This window comes from Cyprinus carpio, chromosome A21 (genome assembly GCF_018340385.1).
Source record: "Cyprinus carpio isolate SPL01 chromosome A21, ASM1834038v1, whole genome shotgun sequence".
Classification (NCBI taxonomy): Eukaryota; Metazoa; Chordata; class Actinopteri; order Cypriniformes; family Cyprinidae; genus Cyprinus; species Cyprinus carpio.
In genome coordinates, this window is record NC_056592.1 from 22164587 (window position 1) to 22182962 (window position 18376).

Below are 18376 nucleotides of genomic sequence, written 5' to 3' on the forward strand. Positions count from 1 at the left end.
GCCTGTAGCTTTCTAACCCTTCAGACCTTGATGAGCTTGTTCAGGTGTGTTTGATTAGGGCAATTCACCCTATGTCGAGTGTACCGCACTATATAAGTGTATCACAGATATTTTACTCACGTTTGTGTAACAAATCAACAATCAGATCAATATTTATAATGTGTCCCATGTACTATATGTACATTAACGTCTGTTTCCATTATGCCAGTGAAATAAGAAGTAGGCTATTTATCAATGTTATATGTCAGAATTGACTGAAGCACTTCAATCGTCGACGTTTCTGCCATTCGGTTTAGAGCTGTTAAATCTAAATACAATCATTCAGGATTAAAATCTCATATAAACAAAGCTCATTTTTATATGACTAAATGGCTAAATGTAGAATAAGTTGTAAACTTACCACAAAAAACAGGCTGGTTTTTAAAGCCTAAAAATGGCGTTTCTTCTTTTCTGCTTGTTTACTTTCGTTTCTACCTGGTTAAGGTGAGTTGCATGAAAAACAGTCACACTACCTCTAGTGGCGCAGAGCAGCATCACATTCTCAGCGAGTCTCAAGCAGTTGTGCTTTAGACCAGGGGTTTTCAAACTGTGGGTCGCAGAATGGAGCAAGGTGGGTCCCACAGTCACTTGGCTGCAGCTAAATTTGTATTTAAATGACATAGAGTTGTGACGTTCGCGAACGAACCGATTCTTTTGAACGGCTCATAAACATGAACGATGGGAGCCGAGTCGCGGCTGGAGGGGAGCCGTTCTTTCTGTCGTTCTTTTTTTCCTATGAGTGTTTCACACAGATGCACACAAATGAGCTCCTCCGCGAGACAGAAACAGTTATAGGGGGAGGGGCGCACCCAGCGCAGGCCAACCCTTTATAGCGTGATGATATTAGTTATTAGTTGTGCACGCAAAGTCCTATTTGCGAAAGTTTACAGTAGTAATAGTATGTAGTATGTAGACATTTCCATTTTATTTATTCTAATTTTATCTACTTTTTTGCACAAAAATTCATTGCAGCCGGCTTTGTTTTTTATGTTTATTTGTGAGTAGGTATTGTATGAATAACATAAGTCAACGTAGCTTTACACACACACACACACACACTTTGTACTAAAGGTAAATCCAAAATAGTGATGTCACTCTCTAAGCAGAGGGATTTGTGCAACCCTATGGAATATAGTCCACACATGACAAATGAGGTAATAATCAATATTTCAGAATAATTCAAACTCAGATATTGGTGTGTGATATCTGAGTTTTAATTATTTGACTACAAATCTCACCTCATCATTCCTCCCAATGATTATTTCCAGGATAAACTGAGATGCCCCCAAGCTGGCTTCTTAAAACTGACTAAATATTTAAAAAGAGCCAAAAGAGCCGTTCTTTTGAACGGCTCTTTGAAAGGAACGGATCGCGAAGATCCGGATCCCCTCAAAGAGCCATAAATCCCATCACTAAAATGACACACACACTCACACAGGTCAGTCTAGGGCTGCACGATATAGCCTACCAACATTAATTACGAATTGCGAAAAAAACTCGCTCACTTCAATGCGCTGTATTCTGCATGAGATTGCATACACCAGAAAATTCAACTGTTACGGAAATGGTTACAGGTAGGGTATGTTCATTCATTTCTATCGTCTGTTTGAACTGCTTTTCAGACTGTCTGTCTGTTTTCGTTCGGGAAACGGTCTGTAAAAAGCATTTCACATGTACGGGGTGAGCAGGGCATAAACGCAGGGTTAACTGTAACACTACAAGATTTACACATTTCCACTTAACAAAATTTACAACATTTCGCAATATTTCCTTGACATGTCATCTCTATATAGAGAAAAAAAAATTGCCAAAGTTCAAAAATCTTTTGAAGATATTGCTGAACATTTATTTAACCATTGCAAAAGTTAATTTCTGACTGAAGTAAATTTGTCAACTCGTTTTATTTTAGTGTTTATTTAAAATGAGATGCATCTGTTAATTCTTTTACCTATTTCACAATTATTTTAATCTCCAAACTGTTTTAGATAGTTCTGCTTTACTTCTTATGCTTTCCTAAAAAAGTGTTGGATTGTGCGTCGCTCTCCCTTACACACACACACACACACACGGAAGGACCATGAATGCATTTTCTGCGCTGAACCCCTCGATGAGTTTAACAAAAGCACCGCAGATTACAGTTCACTGGAGTGAGCCTGTTTCACGTTTTTATGGACGTTTCATATTTTAACGTCTGTTACCAAAGAAATTAAAACTTAAATATTAAATTTAAATTTTAAAACTAAAAAAAAAAATAAAATTTTCATAAATACTAAATACCTAACATATCAAACATCAAACTAATAACAAACATAATGTAATTTTTTTTATCTCAAATATTTTGATATTTTCTTGAATCTTGAAATAGATTATACTTGTCTAGGTGGGTCGTGGGATGGAAAAGTTTGGGAACCCCTGCTTTAGACTATTTTATATAGTATAATATTGAAAACAGTAGCTTTTTGTTGACATCCCACTCACACTACTTACTTTACTACAGACCATATCTAATATTAAAAAATATATTTATGTTTTCATATATTTTTATTCACCCAATTAAAATGTGTACATTTCAACTACAACAAACTTCTGTTGTGTAACCAGCCTGCCTAAGGGATAGTGCGAAATAAAAATAAAATTTTGTCCTCATTTATTCATCCTCATGTCATGTTGTTCCAAACTTCTTATTTTCTGTTAATTCTGACACCTCCCGCACGAAAAAAAATCATAATCAAATTACTAAGCAACTCCTGAATGAAATAACACAAAATAGGTATTGTTTTAAAGCGTAGAATCTCAGCTTTTTAATGAATGCATTTTATTTTATTATTTTGATCAATTCTTAACAAGCGCTAAAAATAAATAAATTCCAGAAATGTTGTAATTTTGGACACATAACATCTAAAAACTGACATTCGCCAACATCATGATTTCTGAAAAGTGCTTTATAACTAAAACTGACCTGACAGCTGTGGAGAGGGACATTAATCGTCCACTAATTAACTAACTAACTAACCAACCCCTGGATCTCCAGCACTACACTCACTGATCCAGCAGCAGATGAGGGACATGTTCAGATAATCACTAATGATGCACACTGAGGGAAGATCAACTATTAGGATTACGGCGACAGCAGAGCGGACAATCGCTTAGCTTGCTCACATTATGTGATCTATAACGGGAAAAATCATATTGTTTTTATGACATGTTGTTGAGAAAGAAATATGTCGTTTTAAGGAGATAGTTATGTCGTTTTTACGACGTAACATCTCGTTATTACGAGAAAATATGTCGTTTTAACTACATAACATATTATTATGACGTGAGCGGAAAAAATAAAATATGCCGAAGCAATGTGTCACCATATATTTGTTTGTTAAACAGCAAATAAACTCCCCGTATACCAGAATCTGTGGAGCGGGACCGAGCGGGACTCGTAGCGGTGTGGTCAAACACTCATAACAAAAAGGCTAAGGACCATTGCCTCCAACTTCTGTAGCTGCACAGCTTTTACACACTCTCTGACTTCCGTTATCATGTATGATTTATTGTATTGGAAATTAAATTACTCAAAGCTAATTGAATATTATCAACCAGCACTGATTTATATACATAAAAGGTATGTGGGTAGTAAATATATAAAGATATATAAACTAGGGGTTGGTATGCTAAAATGCTGTCCATGTAATTAACAATTACATTAAAGTATGATAAAGATGTGGAATCGGCCTATGTTCAATGTTTATAGAGATGAAAATATACAAAGAGTTACTTAATATTCCCTAACACTTCACAGGTACTATTTCCGGTTAAACGATCTGTGGTAAATTAGTCTGGTCTGGTTCCGTTCATCATTGATTGGGTGAGAACAGTTCAATATTATTGGCTGTGGAAATCAGCAGGCGTGGCTTTGTGCAATCAGAACGCCGTTTTTTTACGGTGTCCTGTGGCAAGCCGAACTTCTTTAAAACCGGCTTTTTTTTTTTTTGTTTGTTCGCCGTTAATACGTAGTTTTTAATGGCGTCTTCTATGAGGACGGCATATTTGACGGCGCTAATACAGTTTTAAACACCGTAAAAAAAAACGGCGTTTTCTATGTAAACGCGATTAATCTATAGCGTAATTCTGAACCTTTGGGTTTGCCATAGTAGAACTCAATAGTAATAGTAATCAGTAATTATGTCCCCACTGGATGCAACAAATGGCTTGTTAGTAATGAGTTTTATTGTTTTTGTCTTGTCGCGCCGGTGTTCTGACCGGGACACACAGCTTGCCAATCAGGTTTTTTTAATAATTTTTTTTTTTAAGAACGCTCCTGAGCGCTGCGTCTCGCATCTTTAGATGCAAAGATGCGTTCTGAGTGAACGGCCCCTAAACGTGCAATAAGTCTGGACCTTTATCAAGCGATTTAAAAAAATATAAATAAAAAAATACAGATGACATAACTATGTAATGACATAACTTAAATCTTTATTTGCCACACCAAACAAAAATGTATCTGTAACAGTTAAAAGTCCAAAAATGAAGAGAACAGCATCTATATGATACAGTCTGGCATCTTAAATTTACAAAAGCACTAGTGAAGAAATGTACAAAACCTAGCTTCTGCATCTACATTGCTATCAAGAAATATACAAATCCACTAAACACCTTTATTGCTCTAAAATCTTCCAGCAGTCTGGCAACATGTGTGAAACTTAGTTTTAAAGCTGTTTGAGAAGACAATAACATCATATACATAAAAAAGTGAGCTTTAGGCACAATGGGATGCAACATTGGCACAGTCTCTCCATATGACCACCGCACCAGCAATGGCACCCTCTTGGCAAAAAAGAAAAGAAATCCCTCATCACAGGAAGTTTGCATTGAGCTTGAATTCTATACTGCTGCTTAGCGTGAATCACTTGCGGTCATGTCGGTAGCTTAAATGCATCAGTTTGTGTAGAAATTCCCCATTGGTTACAGAAGCAGGCTGCCTTGAGATCTACTCAAAGTGAGTGGAATGTCTTTGGAGCAAGAGAGCTCTGAAATTACAACACAAAACAGGCCCACCCCGTACAAAGTGTGCACAAGTGCATATTTCCTTCAAAAATACAGTATAATTCTAATCTTGCATAAAAATATTAGCTCAAAAACAAGACAAAACTGTAAAAAGAGGGCGTTGCTGAGAAATCAAGGGCAAAACATTTCGCTACAGTCTTGTTTATAAAAAAGGTCTAGAAATTTAATTACCTTGCCAATAAAAAAAAAAAGAAACTACAAAAGAGAAAAGAATTAAACTGAAATTCCCTATTGTAATGGGCCAGAAGTGGAGGTAGCTTTTGCACAGCAAAATTCCTCTCAATTTTCCTAGCAGTTAAAATTTTATCGATCTACACTAACCAGCTGTTTTTCTTTTTTTGATTGCTTAAATTAGGTATTTCTATTCATTTTTACTGATATGATATATATGTGATCCTATACAGCAGTTCTGCAATGCTACAGTTAACAGTGTGTCGAGAGAAACAAAGAAATCCCAAACCAAGACGAACAAAAAGACACTGTTAATCTCACAAACGTATATATTACTGATCATAGTTTAAAATAAAGTAATGGATTGGGACATCAAATACATATCAATATATGTGAACCAAAAGATTTACCTAATAGAGCAGATGCACTTAACCGGTAAGGATATTTTGTGACTTTCAAAGTAAAATGTGGAATAAAATAACAGTAACACACATCCTTGGGCACCAGCAGAAGACTAATATAAAAGCATGTGGCAAAATTGTATAAATACAGTTGAACACACACTATTTATATTTATATATTTATATATATATATATATATATATATATATATATATATATATATATATATATATATATATATATATATATATATAATATGTGTGTATGTATATATATTCCATTCTTTGGAGAAAAAAAAAAAAAAAAAAAAAAAAAATCCTTTTGGTTATGATAAGATAGTGTGTGTGCGACCCCGCGTCCCTCCGTCTCTGTACATGTGTGAGTGTGTTAAGGTGCAGTCATCAGGGCTGACAGCAGAAGGGTGGCGTGTTCCCAGCAACCCAATGTAGCACTAACTCATAGAGAACCTACAGAGGAAAGATGAGGAGAGAGATCTGATCATGGATTACTGACAAACAACACAGATATCTGATGCTGAAATCATCAGCATTGTTCATCGGTCAAACAAATAGCATTACTGGCCAGATTTGTGCAGATAAAGCCACATCTCAAATACTGTATGAGTACCGGACTGAGCTCTGAACTGGCGCTTTATTGGGCTTAAATGGTCTTATACACACACTTATGTATCAAATTGCACATCTATAAACAGTTGTTTATGTCTCAAGTGAACACAGACAGTTGGTAAAGAAAAGGCATTTCTATCAGTATATTAGATCTGTGCATTTGGTCTTAAAGTGAGAGGAGCCTAATTAACCTGCTGCTTTCGGTGTCATTAATGTTAATCAAACAACAAAAGAGTTACAATCTTAAGTGAATCACTTTTGTAACTTTAGTAGGAAAAAAAAATACTATGGAAGTCAATGGGATCCACCAACAGTTTGATTACCAGCAATCTTTAAAATATCTTCTATGTTCAACATAAGAAAGCAACTCATACAGGTTTGGAACGACATGAGGGTGAGTAAATGATGACAGAATTAACATTCTTAACCCAACTAACCCTTTAAGGATATATCAGTCGACCGCTGCTTTTAATGTTAATGATAATTACACAAATTCCAGATTTGTAAACTGCATTCAGACAGTCTTAAATTAAAGCCTTTGCCTGCTATCAGAAACATGTATGTAGTGTGTCTGACCTCTGCACCCTCTCCAGGATGTGGGTGATCATCCTGTCTGTGACACCGGGACAGATGTCCTCAGCCACATGCAGGCTCTTCTCCAGCTGCTCCAGAACTCCTCTCGTCATGTCATCGTCTCTGTGCTGTGATTTCAGCTACAACAAAAAGCTCACAGTCAATCCCACTTTTGTTTGTGTAACTATATAACTAGACTGACGTTTGGTCAAATGATGATTCTGAACGGCATTTTAATTTCTGTTCAGCTCCCCAAACAGAAGCATGTGAGAAGACTAGCTCCCCTACCTCTGAAAAAACAGGAGCCATGACGGTGGTTAAACTGCTTGACTTCTTCTGCACTTCTTCGTCCTGAAGGGAGGAGATCAAAAACACAAACTTGTTCTCAATAATCAGAACTTGAACACTGAGGATCCAAATCATCATTCAGAACTCACCATTCCATTGGGCTGCTTCTTGTCCGGCTTCTTCTTACGGACAGTGGTGAAGGACCACTCAGGAGACGAGTCATTGTCCTTACTACTGGGCTCCCTGTTAGTCACACAGGAAGAATACACTCGCTGTGTATGTGTAGTTTGATCAATTTAAAATACGTATCAGAAAGAAAGAGAAAGACTTTTAACCCTCTGGGCCTCTTTGGTCACTTTGCACCAAAAAATGTTTTACAGTTTTTCGCTTCATTGAAAAATTGTGGACATAATATGTTAAAGGGTTGAATAATAAAAAGTAACACTTGGTACCTTTGCGGTCAAAAATGACAAACAATGAATGGGAAAAATGAAAAAATAGGAAAAAAATAAAATAATAATAAATAAAATAGCTCATACAAACTGTATACATATTGCATAGTATCATTAAAAAAATTATACAAAAATATTATTTATTAAAAACTGTGAAGGTACCAAGCGTGAAAAAACTGTCTAAAATTACTGGAATGATCCTGAAAACACTGCAGTTTAATTTAAAACAAAATGCATTTTTTTGTTAAAAAATAAACAACATAACATGGTGCTGTTTGGCTTAGATTTATTCATTGCACCCTCTTGTGGACTGTTGTTTTTAAAAAAAAACTGGTGTTCAGTGATTTTTACCCTAACTGAAGTAGTCTTCAGAATTCAAATACAAGTTGAATACTGAAAGAATTTAAGTGGGGGGAAAACTAATTTATTTTCTGAAGTGTTAATTGCAGAGGGGAACATTTTCAGCTAAGAACAGACTTAAATTTCAGTCTGTCATATGGGCTGCACTGACTTGGAAACTTGGTCACTGTATGCTTTCCCTGTATAAAAAGAGCTGCATTGACATTCTTCAACATCCTCCTTTTGTATTCCACAGTAAAACTGATGTGAACTATAATGTTAACTCAAGATGGTTAGGGACAGAACACTTTTTGGAAAGCAGTATGTGTTTTGTTTCCAGAGAAGCAAACTGGTGCAATGGAAAGCTGAAATGTATACTGATTTGTCAACTCAAGCCTCTGTAAATGATCATTTAGAGTAAATGCATTTGTGTGTTGGGCGCATGCTTACGAGTCAGAGTCAGAACTCGATTCTCCATCGCTGTGACCCTCGGCTTTCCAGCGCTTCAGCCGGTCAATGAGCTCGGTGAGGTAGGATGTCTTCTTGGCATATTTAACGATGAATTTGTGCTTCAGGAGTTCCTTTGCTGTTGGCCTCTAAGAAAATTAAACAGTGACATTTTATTACCTTTATGACTTTACAATCACATCAGTTAGTGCTGCACCAGTAGTATTGTGGCACTAACTGACAGTATTATACCAACCGAGCTCTGCAGGTGCCATTCACACACAGAATGCAAACTACACTTAATGCACATTATAATATATGTTTTCCACCCTAAATTTACCTCCATGGGCATTTTACCTAAATAGAAGCATTCAGTCTTTCCCTATTTAAAGTATACATGATGTTTTATGACAGATTCTTGCATTAAATCAAATTCAGACAGAATTATACACTATAGGCTGTTACCAACTGAAAGAAATCAGTATTAACAAAACTGATTTAGATGTATGTATATAGCAATTACAATTGTATAAATAATGCTATTTTTTAAAACGCAATGATACATTCGGGAACGAAACAAGTGAATGTCTTAAAGAATGATTCACTGAATCGTTGATCCAACACTGCATGTTGATCAGAGATGCATAACGGCTCAGTCGTGGCTTTGTTTGGAACCATTTTCATTGGCGACAGAGAAAAGATACACAATATTGACAATATTCTGGCTGCATAACTATATTAATAAGCTCATAAAGGGCCCTTTTTGTCCCCATATATCAAAACTTTTGTGACAACTCCAGTATAAGTGAAACACACATATATGAGAAAGGAATTCCTGCAAACTGTGCTTACAAATCCAGGGTCTTTGTTGAGACAGGAGTCCACAAACTCTTTGAAAGTCTTGGAGAAGTCTCCGTTGAGGGTGGGCGGTGTGTTCTTGGGGATGTGGAAGAGCACTCTCATGGGGTGCATGTCTGAGTTTGGGGGCTCGCCCTTGGCCAACTCAATGGCAGTGATCCCAAGAGACCAAATATCAGCCTGAGAGCAAAACAAACAACTTTACACATTTTGAGCTTGCCATGATACAATTATTTTGAGAATAACCCCCCCCAAAAAAGAGCAAGACATTTGTTTAGTTTTGCGATGCACCAAAATTTCAGCAACCCTAAATTTTCGGCTAAAACAGCAATTTTCAGTTTCAACTGAAATAGTTTTGAAGGGCCAAAAACAGCAATACTGTAGCAGGCAGAGCAAACACTGTTCACGACGGGCATAATAACGGAAAAAAATCATAAAAATGCTGAATTGGGGGTTTAGTATGAATGTATCTCTGTTTGAGAGACGGGTCTTTATGCTCATCAGCATGGTTTTTGAACATCACATTTTCACCGGTTCAGACTCAGAATTTTTTATTAATATTCATAAAGCTGGATGCTGCATTTTACAACTCTACAGAACGTGTGCTTACACTGTCAGGGTTCAGAGAAGTATGAAAGACATCGTCAGAATACTCCATCTGCCATCAGTGGTTCAACCGTATGAAGCGATAAGAATACTTTTTGTAGGCGAAAAAAACAAAAATAACGACTTTATTCGACAACTTGTCTCCTCTGTGTCTCTCCAAATCAGCGTAGTGTCATTTTGGAGCATATGAGCTGAATGCAGGCAGCGTATGCTCTTCTGTGTCAGCCGTGCCACAAGGATACATTTTTTTATAATTGTATTTATGCTTTGATTTGAACGAAAACAGTGCATCTGTGCAGCGCAGCTGACAAAGAAGAGCGTACGCTGCCTGCATTCAGCTCATATGCTCAAAAATGGTGCTTCGGTGATTTGGAGAGACAGAGGAGACGAATTGTTGTATAAAGTGGTTATTTTTGTTTTTTTTTTGCATACAAAAAGTATTCTTGACGCTTCATAACGTTACGGTTGAATCACTGATGATAGATGGAGTATTCTGACGATGTCTTTCATACTTTCCTGGACCCTGACACTGTTATTTATTTGGCAGTCTATGGGACAGTCACAGGCCTCCCGGTTTTCATCCAAAATATCTTAAATTGTGTTCCGAAGACGAACAAAGCTGTTACGGGTTTGGAACGACATGAGGGTAAGTGATTAAAGACAACATTTTCATTTTGGGGTGGAGTATCCCTTTAAGTACTCTTTGGAGGATTAGGATTGCTAGATGAGGGCTTAATGAACAAATTTTTGTGAAAACCTCAAATTTAACCAAAAGTTAAATTTTTTATTTTTTTTTTGCCTGTAACTCAAAATTAGCCTGTGCACATTCCCACTCATTTTTCCAGCATGGGTCAAATATTTTAAATCATTTAATCCATCCCATATCTAAACCTAACAACTAACTTACTAATTATTAATAAGCAGCAAATTAGGAGTTTGCGGCAGAAGTTGTAGTTAATAGTGAAAACAGGTTCCCAAACTAAAGTGTGACTGATCTGTTTATATACAGAGAGACATGTGTTTACACGTAACAGTTTAGTCTTCAATATCTGCAGCATGTTCATGCTGTTTTCTATTAAATTAACAGTTTGCATTACAACAAAGTCGAGCTTGAGCCTGCTCTACAAAGAAAACAACAGTGTGATTCTGAAAACATTTCCGTTCACAGTGCTGAGATGACGGGGTGTGAGTGGATTCAGAGGGACGTACCTTCGAGTCGTAGGCAGACTGCTGGATGACCTCCGGGGCCATCCAGAACGGTGTACCTACAAACGTCTCTCTTTTGATCTGCGTGTCTGTCAGCTGTCCCGCCACACCGAAGTCTGCCAGCTTCACCTCACCAGACTCAGACAACAACACGTTGGCAGCTGTAACCGTGTGAAAATAAGAGACAATGGAGATCAACAAACACGGCAGCTTTAATTTTACTCAGTCAAAAACTGATGAATTTCCATTTTACAATGTATTAAATGTTTTCATAATAGGAACAGGAAAACATTAAAGAGACCATGTGGGGAGTCATGCAGTCAAAGGGATTTCTTCAACATCTTTGCATCATGTTGTTTTGGGCTCCTTTTGATTGCGATCGTCCACAGTACATCAACACATGCCTTTTACATATTCTGTAAAAGTCTTTTTTCACACATTCGCATGGCCATGGTTCTCTGATGTCGGTCACATCTTATAACTAATCTTTTTTTATTAAGTCTTTTTTTTGCTTGTTATTATTTTAAAATTATTTAGAGCTGAATGTCTTGGGCATAAAATTATATTGTGATTATTTTTTTTATATGTGACCCTGGAGCACAAAAGCATTCATAAGTCGCTGGGGTATATTTGTAGCAATAGCTAAAAATACATTGTATGAGTCAAAATTATTGATTGTTTTCTTTTATGCCAAAAATCATTAGGATATTAAGCAAAGATCATGTTTCATGAAGATATTTTGTAAATTTCCTACTGTAAAGATATCATTAGTAGATTAGTAATATACATTGCTAAGAACTTCATTTGGACAGCTTTAAAGGTGACTTTCTCAATATTTAGATTTTTTTTGCACCCTTAGATTTCAGATTTTCAAATAGTTTGTATTTCAAGCAAATATTGTCCGATCATAACAAACCATACATCAACTGAAAGCTTATTTAGGATGATGTATAAATCTCAATTTCAAAAAATTGACCCTTATGACTGGTTTTGTGGTCCATGGTCACATATATTGCAATTGCGATATTGCAATATTACTTCATTTCAAAGAGCTCTCTTTACATTACAAAGAAATCGCTGATGAGCTAAAAACAATGGCAAACATGTAAGCTGGAGTTCAGTGATCTCTATTAAGATATTCAGATCAAAAGGAAGTATAAATAAATCTGAGCAAGCCATGCAAACCATGAATTGATTTTCTCTTGATTTGTGTTTATGTGAAAGTGCAATAATTCTGATGAAATGTAATGTAAAAGACAATTGTGTTTAATAATCATGAATATTTTTTTGAGCGAAATAATCGTGATTGGCCGATTTATCATTATCTTGCAGCCCTACTTTTAAGGGTTAAGGATCTATTAACAATACACGTTACAATAAAATATACACCGCTTTTCAAAAGTTTAAGATCAGTAAGATGCGTGTATATATATAAATATATGTTTTTTAAAGAAGATTCATATGCTCATCAAGGCTGCATTTATTTTATCAAAATTACTGAAAAACAGTAATATTGTGAAATTATTATAAATGGTTTTAATATACAAAGCTGAATTTTCAGCATCATTACTCCAGTCTTACACATCACATGATCCTTCAAAAATCATTCTGTGCTGATTTATTAGCAACGTTGGAAACAGCTGTGATGCTTAATATTTTTTTTGGAACCTGTGGCACTTTTTCAGGGGTTTTCAAGTAGAAACAATATACACTACTGTTCAAAACATTAAAAATGACAAGTTTAGGGTTGAGCCCCACCCCTTTCAAATAAATAAATATTAAGAACACAAAACTATTGAAGACAACACCAATCAGTGCAGCTATCTGCAGACCAACCAGCTGGAATCCACCTCACCCTGCCTGCGTATAGTTCAAACAAGTGGAAAACAAACGGCAGTGGAAAAACAAAGAAGTCACACCCACTCAACCAAGCAGACACAAATATTCCTCTGCGTACACACCTTTTATGTCCCTGTGGATTTTCTTCTCACAGTGCAGGTAGTCCAAACCTTTCAAAATCTCCTTCAGCATGGTGGCTATCTGGTATTCGTCAAAGGGTCCGGCTCTCAGCTGCACACATAAACACAAAACAGGTTGAAGGTCTAGGGCACACGATCAGCCGCTTTCTGTAGCTGTGGAGGCTCACAGATAAAGTCAAAGGACTTACCAGGTCCAGAGCTGAACCTCCGCCCAGATACTCCATTATGATCCATAGTTTACTACCCTAAAGGAAAAAACAAGACATTTAGATATAGGAAAGGTAGAGGTAGGAAAGCGCTGAAAAATATCAATTGTGACCAATTGTGTAATAGTTATGACGCACCGAGTGAGTCTGATTCAAAAGTGAGTTTGAGACGGTTTCATAATTTTTTTGTCTGACTTGTTGTTGAAACAGGAAACACTGGCTAGCATGATACTTGATGAATAATCACATTTTTATGAGACAAGTAACTATAATGGGATTATGACACGTCAGAGGAGTGAATGAGAGTCCACCAGCAAAACAATTAACCTCTTAGCAGTTAACACACAGTTTGTGCTTTTGTTTTTCTTTATTAATTTGTCCTTCTGCTTTTAAACTTTTTCTTTATTATAATCTGTTTATTTGAAAACTTTCTCATGCCTTCTTTATTTTTTGTTTACAGTTTTCAATTTGGATGAGACCACTAGCCAAGATATGTTTTTTTCCCCCAATACATACATAAGAAAACAGCTTTTTTATTCATTTAATTAAACTAAGAAATAATAAACCTATCAAAATAATTAATTATTAGTAGCAGGCCTACATAAGTTTTTGTCAAGCGAGTAAAGGATGAAAAATTCCACAGTAAAATTTCAACATCACATTATACAGAGAACACTATTGTAATTGAATGTATAGAATGCAATAGAATAGAATACTGTTTTTGTTGTGTACGTATCTGATTAATCTCATATAGGATGCAGTCTGGTTGAGGTAATTAACCCACTACAAAAGCAATTCAATTACAGGCAATGCTCTATGATTGGATTATTTGAAACAATCACATTCCATTTAAATGTCCCTTTTTTAAAAACACAGATACATTATTAATAATCCAGCAGTGTTATTTTTTGTCATATTACTGGGAAACAGTACGTCTTAAATTAGTTGCTCATCATGGCTATAAAAAGAAGAACTAGAAGTGCAAGATGTACAGCGTCATACACATAACATTATCGTGGGAACTCTACTGTTATACAACGCTGTGAATTCTTTGTGTTAAGTTTAGTCTGTGTTTTAGCACATTGTTATGGAAAGAGTGCAACCATAAGAGGAGTTACACATTCTGTCTAGCACATAATTTAGTTGGTTAGTGCTAATTAACCCACAGGTGCTTTAGTTTACCCACTTGCAGAGCTCACAAACAGGACACAGACTTGATCAGCTGAAACAATCATAGTCCTTGTAGATCTTTCTTTTTCAAAAACACTGATGACACATGATTAATAATCTAACAGTGTTATTTTTCTCATTATATTATCATCCACAACATGTTTTCATGAAAATCTATTCATTATCATCATGATGCTCATACTCCTCTGTTTTACTGACCTATCGAGTCTTTGAAAGGATAAAATGCCCATCCCAATATGGTTCTTACATGCACTTTGTTTTGCTTAATTAAGGTTGTGTTCATTTAAACCTGCACTAGGTTGGTTTTATCTCTCATGGTTGCAATATGCATTGCTAACTTTAATGTTCCCAGTGAATTTTAACAGTACTTACTTTACAGGACAAAAATATATCTACCAGTAATTTCATTTCCAGTAACGGATGAAAGAAAGTTCAGGAATGAATGGTATGTGATTTATGACAGAATATAGTACCACGACTGATTTAAAAAAAAATTTTTTTTACGTGTCTCGTCTTTGGTAACCACGATTCAAAACAGACACATTTCAAGTGACGAGGGAAAAAGACACTGAAAACTTCAATGAACATCAGAAAAGCAGCGTGCACATTTCTGGTTAAAAATGAAAGGCTATCCAACTGACACTTAAAACGGGATGCATCGCCATTCAAATCAGCAGCAAGAGTCAAAGCTAGTCCATAGTTTAGTTAACGTTGGCATCCTCTTAACTGTGCTGTATTGACTGCTTTGCAATATGATAGGCCATTATTTTGATGCTTACAGTCGAATAATATATATATATATATTTTTTTTTTTTTGCTCTTTTTTAAATATATTTTCCTCGCACATAATGGGATTTTTTTTATAAACGTGCCAAGTGCAAATTTAACAATACTGAAGATGGCTTAGCAACATAGACAGTATAAAAAACACACTCTAAGGGGCTCGTTAACTCATATTTTCAGAGTGTCTTGTTCTGTTTAAGTGGTAGCATCACATGGATGGGACTACACATATGGAAATCATATGCATATAAGGTATTGCATACTGAAACTTGGCATTGCAAGTGCAATGTGAAACAAGTGAAACAGGATGGTGGGGGGGCTGTGCACAATGTATGCACAATTTTTAACTGGCTGGGATTTATAAAGGTAATTGCGCGCAGGTTCCAACGTACATTATAAATCTGAAAACTGTGGACGCAAAATCTAAATCTACTTCATGTCCATACGCACACCTTTAATATGAAATCTGCACATTTTATACACAAGGCCCCTGTTCTTTTTTTAACCTTATACTTCACCATGGTGCAGACATTTCATCATTTGTTGGAACAAACACTGACCATCAATGCACACAAAGTGGCCAGACAAAATCTATGAGAGTACATTCTGTCTGGCAGCCTTCCAGAAATACAGGTATTGTGACATAGCACAAAGGGTTTGGCCATGAGTCACCAGTGGCATCAAATCTTTATAAACTGCTTCCGAACTCCCCATTAAAATATATCCTCAGCCAACTTTTGTATTCATTTTCATCCAAAGGCAACCATGCGTACAGCACATGTGCTAGTGTTACACACAATGCACAGCACTATGGTGCTATGATAATATTACGCTACTCATGCCTCAAAAAACCTGGGGCTGGGAACAGAGAACCGGTGCTTATCTAGAACAATTCCAAAATGTGTGAAATTCTTAAATGAAGACAGTTCTGGTGCGACATCTGGACAAAGTGCTGAGAGCGTATCCTTCAATGGGTTTATGGACTAGTGTCTGTGAAAATAAAGGCGCAAAAAGATTGCTATTTGAATGAAGTCCACATGTTCTACATGTCTCTGTGAATGTCTGGTGTACTACACCTACTGAAGATTTAATTCTTTTTTTTTTTTTAAATATTAAGGAAAAATTATACACAATACTTAAATAATGCTTTTTGGTTATGGTTATTTCTGTCAAATGATTTTAATAGAACGGTAATATCAACAAACTCAGCATATAGCAGGGGTCACCAAACTCGGTCCTGGAGGGCCGGTGTCCTGCAGAGTTTAGTTCCAACCCTAATTAAACACAAATTAAAAAGCTAATCAAACTCTAACTAGGTATACTTGAAACCTCCAGGCAGGTGTGTTAAGGCAAGTTGGAGCTAAACTCTGCAGGTCACCGGCCCTCCAGGACCGAGTTTGGTGACCCCTGTCATATAGTATTTAAAAAAAGTTAAAAAAATGATATAATTCATTAATATTTTAACAATAATTTTCTCCCCAAATTCTGTGTTGTCTGTTTTCTGGATGTGGATTTGTTTTCTGGATTAATGATTTCATACAAATCTAAAATAAAAACTAGTGGTAATCAAATTAATTCATAAAACTTTAACCATTTGATAAATCTTTTAAAGTGTATGAAAATATAAACAAATTTACAACAAAATCACTTTTATATTATTTATAAACTTGCTATAAATCGAGGTTTACTATATACTTAAAAAATGAAGGAAAAATTGTGTTGATTTCTTAATGTTGCTTTTTAAATTGCATTATTATTATGACATTATATTTCTGTCATTTTTCAAGTTAAACTGAACTTTTATTTTGGCAGGCTGTCATGATATAATACACGACTGCATCTATAAATGGTTTTTGCAGTAGTGCAGAACTCTGTGAGCTTGCGCTGAACTGATTATGAAAGCAGGTGCATACGACCCATTCACAATTTAAATAAGAGTTTTGTTATGCTGCACACTGCAAAGTTTCAGGAGTGACATCCGTATTTAAATGTTGAACTGAATCTAAAACTGCAATAACAAAAATAAAAACAACAAAAAAAAAAAAACAATTTTTTAAAAATTATTATTATCATCATTTAATAATTAACTTAACTCATTACGAAAGACTCACATTAAAAAGATAGAGTTCCAGTAGGTTTGCACATTACCGAGAACTGAATTTTACTGGTATTGGCATCCACTACTGAAATTTTGCTAAAGCTAATGTGTGAAACAGCCAATGTCAATCCATACCTTAGGTAAGAGCCATAGTATTTGGTGACATGAGGACTATCGCACTGGCTGAGTGCGGTGATCTCCTGTTTGGATGTCTTCGATCTCATCTTCCGCTTCTCAAGATCGATGGTCTTGATGGCCACTACGTTCTGAGTGCGGCGGTCGATGCCTTTGAACACCTCACCGAACGAGCCCTTCCCGATACGCTCTAGTTTAGTGAACAACTCTTCAGGGTCTGTTCGGCTGTTCTGGAATACAAAAGTTACACAGAGTTAGAGTTGACTAGATTGGATAGTTTACTAGTTAACAATATATCTCAGCTGAATTTGCTGTAATGATATATTTGGAATGTAAGTTTATTGTATAAAATCTCTCATATTCAATACTCTATATAAAAAAAAATATCATAAAAGACCTCTCGCTTTCTTTCTTCTTTAAACCATGTGTTTTCAGTGGCACCAAAAACATATGTAGTTGCTTGATTATATTCCTCCAGTGTGTTGTAAAAAGGGTTCAATGGAACAATGAAGATCGACGACACGCAGTTTTCATAAGGTGTTTATAACAGAGAGAATACCAATTCCACAATCGGGTTAATCAATAATATTCCAAGAAACTTTGGGAGGGGAGCTCGTACGAATCAATATATGCAGCTGTTTAACTGATATCGGGTTACCTATTGCAGATACAGTCATTTCATTGCCAGTGCAATACTGATTAAAACATACAGTAAGAGGCACAAAAGCTGTTTTACAGTTAGTCTTTTAAAATATTTAAAGTTTTGTTGTTGAGTTTAGTCTGTTTATTAGCGTTAAAGTCCACATGAAAAGTCTGCATGAAATCAAAATATGGTTATTTACAGGAGTTGGGGAGGGATTGATTCTCCAATGCATCACGATTCTCTCTTTAATGATTCAGAGCTGTTTTTCTGCATGTG

The 18376-nt window shown here is 35.9% G+C and overlaps 1 protein-coding gene across 1 annotated transcript; it reads right to left on the bottom strand.

Annotated features, from left to right (window-relative positions):
• Nucleotides 1–5961: 5961 nt before the first annotated feature.
• On the bottom strand, nucleotides 5962–17711 carry LOC109058786 (serine/threonine-protein kinase 26-like; the record flags this gene model as incomplete). The annotated part of the gene is made up of 10 exons (XM_042711518.1): nucleotides 5962–6137; nucleotides 6873–7009; nucleotides 7158–7220; nucleotides 7307–7400; nucleotides 8399–8544; nucleotides 9248–9433; nucleotides 11069–11226; nucleotides 13027–13135; nucleotides 13233–13291; nucleotides 17459–17711. Coding segments are annotated over 10 exons (1221 nt in total), but the record flags the coding sequence as incomplete, so codon positions are not given.
• Nucleotides 17712–18376: the final 665 nt, after the last annotated feature.